General features: G+C 37.3%; 1 protein-coding gene across 1 annotated transcript in view; it reads left to right on the plus strand.

The window, feature by feature from the left end:
* mvda (mevalonate (diphospho) decarboxylase a) overlaps positions 1-4,731 on the plus strand; it is a 47,800-nt gene extending 43,069 nt beyond the window's left edge. Inside the window, exons 8-10 of the mRNA XM_058752263.1 lie at positions 2,561-2,676; positions 2,796-2,904; positions 3,979-4,731. Of these exons, the coding sequence (XP_058608246.1) occupies positions 2,561-2,676; positions 2,796-2,904; positions 3,979-4,062 (309 nt within the window). The 3' untranslated portion in view covers positions 4,063-4,731. The remainder of the gene's footprint in view (positions 1-2,560; positions 2,677-2,795; positions 2,905-3,978) is intronic.
* The last annotated feature ends 7,814 nt before the right edge of the window (positions 4,732-12,545 follow it).

The following is a 12,545-nucleotide window of genomic DNA, read 5'->3' on the forward strand; positions in this document are numbered from 1 at the left end:
TGGGCCTCCAGCTCTACCACATGAGATGCTCTCTACTCTTATGGCATAAGTTGCTGCTATAATTAATGCCAGACCTCTTGTCCCAGTGTCAACTGACCCAGATTATCCTTTCAACTAACACCCAATGCACTCTTAATCCAAAAGGTCAGAAGGTGCACCTGTCCCAGCTGGTGATTGGGTCAAAAATCTTCACAACCGACAGTGGCGCAGGGTACAACACCTCTGGGATAAATGGAAAAAGCAGTACCTAACTCTTTTGCAACCGAAAAGAAAGTGGTCCTCTAGTAAGCCTGACCTTGAACTCTTTTGAACATTTGGTGTTACAAGCACTTCGTTTGTCAGATTGCCTCTTCAAGATGAATCGCTTTATGTATTCCCCAATTGTAAGTCGCTTTGGATAAAAGCGTCTGCAAAATGACTAAATGTTGAACCAGGAAGCATTGTGCTCTTGAAGGATGAACAACAAAAAAGGAATGAATGGCCAATGGGACATGTCACTCAAGTCTTCCCAAGCAAGGACAATAAAGTCCGCAAGGTAGAAGTCAAGGTCTTTAAAAAGGAAGGCCCTACGGTTTTCATACGGCCTATCACTAAGACAATCCTTCTCCTCACTCCTGAGAAACTTGACTAGGCCAGTTTAAATTACCTGTGGTAGTGGCGTGTTACCCACGCCAGACGGGGAGTGTGCTGTAACAAGTTTGGTATTGGCTGCCCGCTGCTCCGGGTGTGTGTTCACGGTGTGTGTGTGTGTTCACTGCTGTGTGTGTGTGTTCACTGCTGTGTGTGTGTGTGCACTTGGATGGGTTAAATGCAGAGCACAAATTCCAAGTATGGGTCACCATACTTGGCCACACATCACTTCACTTTAAACAGATTCCATTTTTAATGTCTAATTTGATTAGAGATTCAATTGTTTATTGAGTACAATTCTTTAATGACAGTAATTCTCCTATTCACTTTATTAATGGTTTAGAGCTCCATCTAGTGGAAAGTTTAATGTTACTTTAAATTGCGATTTCTGGTGTTCATGTGAATCAGTAAATAGTGAGTTCTCCATGCGGGCAGCGGTAACGATGGCTCTCTTTAATAGCTGTATATTTCTATAATCTTTAACCTTGCATCAGCATCGTTTGTAAGTAATTATTTGATTGATATTAATGTTCATTATACATGTATATAAATGTAAACTGTTAAGATTAAAGTGAATTATTAATCATTTTCACTGAGCTATCACATTAGCCACATTCTACTTTAGTGTCCAATCTCTGTATTGTGTATTTACATTAGAAAAGACTGTGTGTATTTCCAAGCATCACATCATATTATATCAATGTAAATGTTGTTTTGCTTCTGTAGTTTTGTTCATTTCTGGACGTTATTATTTAATGTGTTCATTTGTTTATTTGTAGTTTCACTCCATACCCCAGACATTAAACCTGTGGGAAAACAAACTTCTTTTCTTCCGAGTTGTGTGAGGAAAGGGAGTTTATCTGACTTTCAAAAAAAAAAACTAAAGCTATGTTGAAGACAGTACAATTTCAGTACACAGTGCAGTATTGTTATACATTTGATTACTTTATACAATGTATGTAGCATTTCTATTTATTTGTTCTACATAGTTTTGTGTCCTAGTGCTTGTAATTAGTTTCTTATTCTTATTTAATCGCTGACTGTTTACTTTTCTTAAGTGAGCTTGTTTTTTTGTTTGTTTTTTTTAAATTTAGGTTATTATTAGTTTTTTTGTGATATTGCCACTGGTGACAAGACTTATGAAATTTTGATATCATAAAGATCTTATTTAAAGCAAAAATAACTATATTGTGAGGTATATTGTTATCGTGAAATAAAATTACTCCTATTGTGAAATAAGATTTTGGTCATAACACCCACCCCCTAGCAGCAGAAATTATATATAAATCAGTGCCTTCATACAGTTAATTAATAACAATTTGTTATATTGGCCTTTTTCATGCTTTATGCCATGGTTTGTCTGAATACTCGATTCTGATTGGCTGGCAGGTGTTGATTAAATTCGTTGAACCGCACAGGTAGTTCCAGGTCAGTTTAATCACGTTCTATATTAATGCGCTTCCTATAAACATTGGTAACCATAGTAACATACAGTTAGAGTTGAATAGTAATAGAGACGAAAATAACCGTCATTTTTATCATTCCGGTCAAATATTGCAGCGCAAATATTATTAACATCTTTAATATGTGAATGCTGGGAAATAACCATGGCATAAACGGGATAATCAACGGCTAGCTGTGCATTAAATGATTTGAATGCACTTCGCAGAGGCAACCGGTTCTTCGCCTCCACGTCGTGCATTCAAATCATTTAATGCACAGCTAGCCGTTGATTATCCCTTACATAGCCGATATGCTAGTGATTTCAAATTGATCAAAAATTGGCCCATAAATATTGGCAGCTGATACATTGGTGCATCTGTATTGAATTGTATCTGAATTTAATTGAATCTGTATTCTTAATTATTATAGCATACTATTATGTTTACATATGTGAACTGACGTATTTGCACCTTTTTCCTTGTTTCAGGTGGCATATACCTTTGATGCTGGTCCTAATGCTGTTATTTACACATTGCAAGACCACTTGCCAGAGTTTGTACAGGTGGTCCGTCATTTCTTTCCCCCAGAAATCAGCGGAGAAGAGTAAGTTACAAATCAGGCATGATGTTAGTATTCATTTAAAAAAATGTTTGCAGCTCTCACATAGCACAGGTGCATCATGCTATGATCATAACTCTAAGCTCAGTAATTTTAATTTGCAGGTTTGTCAAAGGTCTTCCTGTGTGTTCAGCTGACCTTTCTGAGGACCTGAAGAGAGACATTAATATGGATCCCACGCCCAAGGGTATACGCTATATAATCAGCACTGAGGTAACTGTCTAAAAATGGCTGCAATCTGTACTTTATTAAAGGGATAGTTCATCCAAAAATGAAAATTATGTCATTAATTGCTCACCCTTATGTCATTCCAAACCCGTAAGACCTTCGTTCATCTTTGGAACACAAATTAAGATATGTTTGATGAAATCCGAGAGCTCTCTGAACCCCCATAGACAGCAAGGGTACTATCATGGTCAAGGCACAGAAACGTAGTAAGGACATAGTTAAAATGGTCTTGATGACCAATTCCGATTATGTGACTATATCCGATTGTTTTGGACGACGTGCTTACATTTCTTTTAAAAGTGATGTACGCAGCTCCGCAGAAAGCTTGCGAGTAGAATAATACTCAGGTGGTAGATATTGTTAAGCATGCCACATCTTTTTTTTTTTTTTTTTTTTTTAGTAATTAAAACCAAATGTGTTCATCAGTGATTCTATATCAAAGGCAGGGACATGTTTGTGTGCATTTTATTTTGTGGTTTCAATGGAACAAACGGGACTGAAGCGCTCGTCCGTGCACGAGCCGTAACTGACAACAGCGGCAACGAGCACTCAGCGTGATTTCAAAAGCAACACATTTCAGCATCAGATCGCCTTTTATTTAACACAAACGAACGAAATTAATACTCAACTAGAGATGTTTCATTTGTTACAGGTATATCTGTACCGCGAAATGTTTAAAAAAACCTCACTTTTCAATGATGTAGGATTCGCATTTACAGGGGAATATCTGATCTGACCGCTTATGCACGTATTATTTCTGATATCTGATTTCCACATATGAATGAGGCCTGAAACCGATCTGAGAATATCGGAATCCATGTGATTTTTTTCCCCTGCTTACACGGTCGTGGGCCATATCCGATCTGTGCCACATGGGAGGAAAAAAATCGGAATTGGGTCACTTGAACCATGCAGTGTAAATGCGGCCATGTGACATCAGTGGTTCATCAGTGGAGAATATATAGGCTAACACTATACCCTATATTGAATCCTGTTTCAGGAGAAAAAGTGTTTTATGTATGACCTGTTTACCATAATTGCTGCATAATGTGCTTTTAGGCTGGTCCTGGGCCATGTGTGGTGAAGGATCCAAACCATCATTTGTTGGGAGCTGATGGGCTGCCCAAGAAGAGTGCTATTTGAGATGAACCCTTAAGATTACAGAGAAAGAAAAAAATATGTTTTGCATCATTAAAGATACTTTGTAAATATATTTCAATATAAATTGCTGGTAAAGAGTGAATTTACTCTGATTAAAATAGTGATTTATATGATGACACAGTTTGTCTTTTTGTCTGATCTGCATGAATGGATTGTTATCTTTGTTTAGACTCATATAAATTATTCTTAAAGAATGGGGGACATTTAAGTTACAAACAAAAACAGCAATGAGGGTTTTTTTTTTTTTTTTTTTTTTCACCCAGCAAATAGATCAACATAAAAGATCATCAAGATCATAAACCATGTTGTGCATCATCTTGTCATCAGAAACCTTGATGCATGACCTCCGTGGTTTAGGTTGGACATAATTTTACAGTTATTTTCTCACAGACAAGAAAGCTTTAATTTATTAAAATTTTTAAATATCTTGTGTTCTCGTAGTCAGCCATTGAGAACAGAGTGCAGAGTGCAGAGGACAGATGGAAATACATGGATGTGTTCTTTATATTGAGGATTCATTAAATGCCACCTTTGAGAGAAAACACTGGATTGAGAGCAAATACATGACAGCTCATAAAAGTAAACATTTTTGTTTTGTTTTGTTTTGCATAATTTTAATAAAGGAATAAAGACTCAAAGAATGCCTGCAGTATTTGTATTAGTATATTAAAAAGAATCTTAACATTGACAAAGCATTGGTAACATTAAATATGAATACACTTTTTCACAAATGCATGCTGTAAAATAAGGGGGGGAGGGGGGGGCATCCTTCCCTGGCACTCCCATTGTGGCGTGACATGGGCTGGGGATTAAGTTACGGTATGTTGTAGCTATGGCGAGATCAGAGGCAACCCCAATAATTATTAAATTACGGTATTTAACTGTAAATGTAAAAACATAAAATGTTGCTACCATATATTTTACGGTAGAATTCTGACAACCACAGCTGCCGTTTTTTTACCGTAAATTTTACGGAATTTTTTTTACAGTGTGGGACAAGTGGGCTAAAGTCAGTCACACCTTGACTTTCTTCCAAATAACGCACATTTCATTCATAATAATAAAACACAGGCCTATAATTTGCACGTTTTTGTTTTTTTCTGAATTGTGTGAAATGGCTAATAAAAATAGGTAATACAAAACGATTATGTGGAGGTGAATTGGTTTAGTCTTGACTTCTGGTCGTGAGTGACAGTGGGGGTCTCGCTGGGAGAGTAATTCAATGTAGAACCGCCACTGCAAGCGATGTAACACATCCAGTGTAAGGTAGTGAGTCCCAAGCTGTTGCTGCGTTGTAGTGATGTTACGTTCGTGAACGAATCGTTCTTTTTGAACGAATCTTTTTGGTGAACGAATCGTTCTCGTTCACGTAATCCATTGAGTCATATTTCTCGTTCACTGAAATCCCTCCCTTCAGAGCAGCGTGGCGCTGTTAGTTCTGCGTACTGTTTCATCCTGTCAAAGACTGACTAAACCTTGAGCCAATAGCATTCGAGTATGAGATGTGACGGAGCATGTGATTTGTTGAATGTAGTGAACGAATACGCCCTTCACTGACCGAATTGCTTTAGGGTCTGAACGAGAGAGAGAGACCTCGTTCGTGAACGGGTTGAATGATCTGGTACATCTCGTTCGTGAATGTAAAGAACCAGTTGTTGAACAATAATGATGGCGTACAGGTAGAGCTCGGCTTGAGCAGCAAATTATTTGCAGCAAAGAAAGAAATTTACATATTACCATTGTAATGAAAACTGACCCACTACTGTGTTTTAGACTTAGTTTTGTGGTATATTTTGCACTTTGAACAATTTACCTGTTTTTATTTACAATTTACTACTGTACAGAGTACTGAACGAGTAACGAGAGAGATCTTGAGAGAATTGTTCAAAGTGCAAAAAAAACTAAAGTCTAAAACACCTGGTTCAGTTTTCATTACAATGGTAAAGTGTAAATTTCTTTCTTTGCTGCAAATATGCCAAACTACACGAGCTGAGCTCGCCATATCATTCAACAACTGTTTTTTTTTTTTTCATTCACGAAGGGTTGTTACTGAACGAACACGCCCATCAATGACCGAGTCGCTGTTTTGAGTCTGAATGAGAGAGAGATCGCGTTCGTGAATGAATTAAACGAACTGGTACTTGTAGTTCGTGAACGAATGTGTACCGGGCAGGTCGGTCATTTGAGTCAGTCTCGTTCAGTAATCAGCAGAAAGCAGATGCAAGTGCATACTGTGCACATTTGTTTATATATTCATATTTAACATACAGAACATAACTCCACGACACGTTTAACATAATCCCAGATTTATGAATGTGTAAAAGTCTGACCAAACTATTAAAAATGTCAATTATGCAAGAAAACCTTATGTTTTGGTCATCTGAACCATTTATTTAGACTTATTCATTTATTTTATGAGTAGATTAGGCACACATTTTAATAAAGCCAAATCAGTTTTTTGTAACAAGTAAATACAGTACGTTCATTGATTTAAGACATAATAACACATAATACACTCTTTTTCGCCACATGCTGGTGTATTTATGTAATATGAAGAAATGGTCACTGAACGAATCAGTAAATGAATCTGAACGAATCATTTTGGTGAACGAACTGAAAATGAACGAATCTCTTGAAAGAATCAAAATTTCCATCACTACTGCGTTGTAGAACCAGGGCAAATCGTGTCAATCCAAATGTAAGAAATGAGGAAAATAAAACAACCTCAATAGAATGGTGCCAAAGAGGCCGTATTACAGTAAATATAGTAGTATGCAGAAATTAAAAAATACAGTAAGTCTCTCTATGTGGGGTCTGACGTCACAGAAAATTCCCATGATGCAAAGGGCATAGTGACGTACCCAATGCATAAGTGAACTAAGCGGCTGCTTAGGGCCCCCGTGGCCACCAGAGGGCCCCCAAGAGTAGCCTACAGTTTATTTTATTTTATTTTATTTTATTTCATGATATATTATATCAATGGACAGTGGTAATTATACAGAAGCGCAATATTAAATAATTAAATAATCTATACTAATAATTTTATTATTTCCATAGCGACGTGTCATGCAGGCATGTTGATAATATGCGCTGGACACTGCCGTGTGGATCTGTCGGATTAACATCAGTAAATTCACCTATTTCTCCCGAAATACATGAAAGTAAGTGGCCAGTTATATGGAAGCAGAATAATGACAGTTTTTGAAACAAAGCATGCTGAATTCCACAAATAAAAAAAAAAGATGCATTGCCATTAACAGTGCTTGCATTTTAATGCCTTGTATTTCCAGGGCTTGCATTTTTAGGTCCTGAAATTTAACACAATTGTTTATTTAAGCTGTGAATATTTCAATTCAAAATATTTCACACACATTTTCATAATTAAAAATTCAACAATTCATATTCACCTTCCAGAATTCACTTCCAAAATATTCAATCTGTTTAAAAATACGATGTATAATATTCGACAGGCAAATTTTGGTCACTTTATTTCACTTTCCAAATTTGCTGCCACAAATTCAGTGGTTAAAATTCGGCAGAAAATTCAGCGTTGCGCATCCGGGAACCGCAGGAATAGCAGTAGAGCACCGATGCATGATCTCCAGCTCACCAGCAGGTGGTCATATGTGGATTAAGTCATTCATTTACAAAAACTGATTTGCAGAAATGGAGCAAGCGCTAAGTAGAAGTTTTGATTATCGGGGCCAGTATAAACATGTGGAAACGCTGATTGTTTGTATGTTTAATTCAACATCTTTGCTGTTTCCCGTAGCCTACATGCAAGCAGCTTTCTCTACCACAAAGGAGATTATAATGCTCTTTTACCCAATGCTGAAGTACAGTGACTTTCATTTATCAGATGAACACAAAATAAGAGTTTTAGAAAAAAAAAATCACTTGTATGGGACATCCAAAAATGACACTTCAAAAACTACACAAAGTGAATATGATAGTAACGCATGCAACCCCTGTTAATGAATCAGTGTCCTCTTAAGTGAAATGATAGTTATATGTAAGAAGGATACAAATACTAATATTTTAAACTTGACCGCCGTGTTCACTTTGTGTGGGTTCTGAAGTGATTCTGTTTTGTATTATCTGGACTAAAAATCTTTGCTTGTGTTCATCTTAAGAAAGAAAGTCTTAAACATCTGGGATGACATGAGGGTGAGTAAATGATGAGAGAATTTTCATTTTTGGGTGAAGTATCCCTTTGAAGAGCAAGATGTGATGCAGAGGCTAGAAACATATTCCACACAGAATACTAGAATGTGTTGAATTAATGAGGAGAGTCATAGAATTACAACATACAACATTAACGTTTTGAAAGGCCACATTTTTGTGTTATTGATCTTTTAATTATTTATTTGGGGCTTTTAGAGTTTTTTTTTTTTTTTTCAGCAAATATTGATAAATAATTATTTGTTACTATTTAGATTAATTAATGAGCAAATCATGTAATTATTAAGATTTAAAAAAACATTGACAGTCCTGATTCCTACTCAATGCGTCGTATAATGACATATTATAAATACAACTTATCCACTACCTGGTGAGAACATCACTAAACATGAATTATAATTAATTTAACAAACAATGCTTATTTAAACACTTTTGGAGAGTTTTAATTAATTAAGAAAATATTTCCACAAAAATATTAATGGTATTTAAATTCTCATCACTGATTTTATTTGCACTCAATCTTGTGCATTCAGCTAATATATTACACAGCTAATGGCTCTATCAAAACAGAACAAATAATGAATAAACATTTTTTTGGGAAAATGCAACTTTGCTACCTCAATATGCTTCCTCGGATTTGATGGTGAACTTTTGAAGCCAGACATTTACCTGATGAAAGTCATAAGTGAAGTAGAAATATGTGTGCTTGATGCATGAAAACAATGATCATTGGTTCTCACATCAGGCACGCACGTTTGAGCTTCCGTTTACCATATTTAATGTGCATAAGATAAAATAAAAATGTAATGTACTTTTCAAGATTAAATAAAATTGTAAGGAGTAAAAAGTACTGTTTTTTCTTCAGAAATGTAATCAAGTAAAAGTACAAGTAGTCAGTTTAAATTGTACTTGAATAAAGTACAAATCCCCCAAAATAATACTTAAGTAAAGTAATCAAGTAAAATTACTCAAGTATTTTACACCTCTGGACATATGTGAACTGAATGCTTCTATTTGAAAGTCACATTGGATAAAACCATCTGATACATATACTGTAAATGCATTTGTATGTTTAATCTGTTCACTGAAAATAAATTTTCAATTGCCATTGTACATTGTTTTTGATCCATTATTGTGTGCAAGGATATTTTGGTTAGCGTAATCGAACTGATTATGAACCACGGACCGACCGTGGACCTCCAGCAAACAGTAATTATAAACCAGCGGCTCGTCAGCGAACCGCTGCCGGAAAAGCGGTGGCTGCTGCTGGTGGTCTGCTGGAATAACGATGAGCAAAACGCCGGTGAACCGCGGGTGGCGTCCGCCGGTGGGCTGCAGGCTTTGCCACCAGTGGGCCGCCAGTGGCCTGCTGGTCTTATGTTAGCTGGGTAGGATCGCGGCCGCACTATATGCGTGCTGGACGGCGATCAAATGGACAGTGTGCTGCTGTCACGAGCGGAGGTACTCGCGAATCATGGCAGTTGTTTTCTCTTATCTCGGTTGTTTGTCATAAACTATAGCCTTCTCCATTAATTGATACTTTAAATATATTTCCAAGATTATGAAATCCGTATGCACTGCCTCAAAGTTGTCATTGCTTGTTTGATCAGTCTTTTAATCAACGGTATTTATGTAACGTTAGCGGTTTACGGCGGACCTTTACAAGTTTATTTCCTTTATCGACAAAAGCAACTTATCAGAGAAAGAGGATAATAAATATTACCATTGTTGCTGTTTAATTACATGACGAATCCATCATGGCGGAGAAAATTAATCGTAGATGGAGGTTTTAATCGCAGGTTAGAATTCTAATCCCTGATTTGTTAATCTAAGTTTAAAATTAAGTGGTGCAACACAACTCAATTTAAAATAAAACCCAGATCAACAAAACCTTAGCTCTAAACTTTGCTTAATTTAATCCTTGTTGGTGCAACCCACCCTCAGATCACATTTAAACTTATCTTGGTTCACATGTGCCTTGATAATCTATCACATAACAGCCTTAACACTACTGAATTTTTGAGTTGTGTGGTGGAAACCACAGAAATTAATGAGAAGTTCCATAAAACGAATCCTATCTATCACAAAATTGTCCATATACAGTGAGTAAGGAAAGTATTCAGACCCCATTAAATTGTTCACTCTTTGTTATATTGCAGCCATTTGCTAAAATCATTTAAGTTCATTTTTTTTCCTCATTAATGTACACACAGCACCCCATATTGACAGAAAAACACAGAATTGTTGACATTTTTGCAGATTTATTAAAAAAGAAAAACTGAAATATCACATGGTCCTAAGTATTCAGACCCTTTGCTCAGTATTTAGTAGCACCCTTTTGATCTAATACAGCCATGAGTCTTTTTGGGAAAGATGCAACAAGTTTTTCACACCTGGATTTGGGGATCCTCTGCCATTCCTCCTTGCAGATCCTCTCCAGTTCTGTCAGGTTGGATGGTAAACGTTGGTGCACAGCCATTTTTAGGTCTTTGTTGTTGACATTTTTGCAGATTTATTAAAAAAGAAAAACTGAAATATCACATGGTCCTAAGTATTCAGACCCTTTGCTGTGACACTCATATATTTAACTCAGGTGCTGTCCATTTCTTCTGATCATCCTTGAGATGGTTCTACACCTTCATTTGAGTCCTGCTGTGTTTGATTATACTGATTGGTCTTGATTAGGAAAGCCACACACCTGTCTATATAAGACCTTACAGCTCACAGTGCATGTCAGAGCAAATGAGAATCATGAGGTCAAAGGAACTGCCTGAAGAGCTCAGAGACAGAATTGTGGCAAGGCACAGATCTGGCCAAGGTTACAAAAAAAATTCTGCTGCACTTAAGGTTCCTAAGAGCACAGTGGCCTCCATAATCCTTAAATGGAAGACGTTTTGGACGACCAGAACCCTTCCTAGAGCTGGCCGTCCGGCCAAACTGAGCTATCAGGGGAGAAGAGCCTTGGTGAGAGAGGTAAAGAAGAACCCAAAGATCACTGTGGCTGAGCTCCAGAGATGCTGTCGGGAGATGGGAGAAAGTTGTAGAAAGTCAACCATCACTGCAGCCCTCCACCAGTCGGGGCTTTATGGCAGAGTGGCCCGACGGAAGCCTCTCCTCAGTGCAAGACACATGAAAGCCCGCATGGAGTTTGCTAAAAAACACCTGAATAAGATTCTCTGGTCTGATGAGACCAAGATAGAACTTTTTGACCTTAATTCTAAGCGGTATGTGTGGAGAAAATCAGGCACTGCTCATCACCTGTCCAATACAGTCCCAACAGTGAAGCATGGTGGTGGCAGCATCATGCTGTGGGGGTGTTTTTCAGCTGCAGGGACAGGACGACTGGTTGCAATCGAGGGAAAGATGAATGCGGCCAAGTACAGGAATATCCTGGATGAAAACCTTCTCCAGAGTGCTCAGGACCTCAGACTGGGCCGAAGGTTTACCTTCCAACAAGACAATGACCCTAAGCACACAGCTAAAATAATGAAGGAGTGGCTTCACAACAACTCCGTGACTGTTCTTGAATGGCCCAGCCAGAGCCCTGACTTAAACCCAATTGAGCATCTCTGGAGAGACCTAAAAATGGCTGTCCACCAACGTTTACCATCCAACCTGACAAAACTGGAGAGGATCTGCAAGGAGGAATGGCAGAGGATCCCCAAATCCAGGTGTGAAAAACTTGTTGCATCTTTCCCAAAAAGACTCATGGCTGTATTAGATCAAAAGGGTGCTTCTACTAAATACTGAGCAAAGGGTCTGAATACTTAGGACCATGTGATATTTCAGTTTTTCTTTTTTAATAAATCTGCAAACATGTCAACAATTTTGTGTTTTTCTGTCAATATGGGGTGCTGTGTGTACATTGAGGAACAAAAAATTAACTTAAATGATTTTAGCAAATGGCTGCAATATAAAAAAGAGTGAAAAATTGAAGGGGGTCTGAATACTTTCCGTACCCACTGTATATGTATGTATGACATACATGTATTTACCATGTGTTTGATATTTACACAGGTGTGTTGTAAATTATGTAATTTTATGTCATACCTTCACTGCATCTGTGGATATAACAGAATCAGTTGATCTATTTATTCATCAAAATGCAACTAATCCCATGAGTAACTTCCTGATACCATCAAGTGGCCACCTGTAATAGTATCATTTTAACTGGTCAATAGCAATGCCCCATGGGGTAATTCAGCATTTGGGAAGGGAGAGAAAAAAAACAACAAAACATAAACAATAAACCCAAATAAATTCAATTCAAACAACAACCTCAA

This window comes from Onychostoma macrolepis, chromosome 18, assembly GCF_012432095.1.
Source record: "Onychostoma macrolepis isolate SWU-2019 chromosome 18, ASM1243209v1, whole genome shotgun sequence".
In the NCBI taxonomy this organism is placed as follows: Eukaryota; Metazoa; Chordata; class Actinopteri; order Cypriniformes; family Cyprinidae; genus Onychostoma; species Onychostoma macrolepis.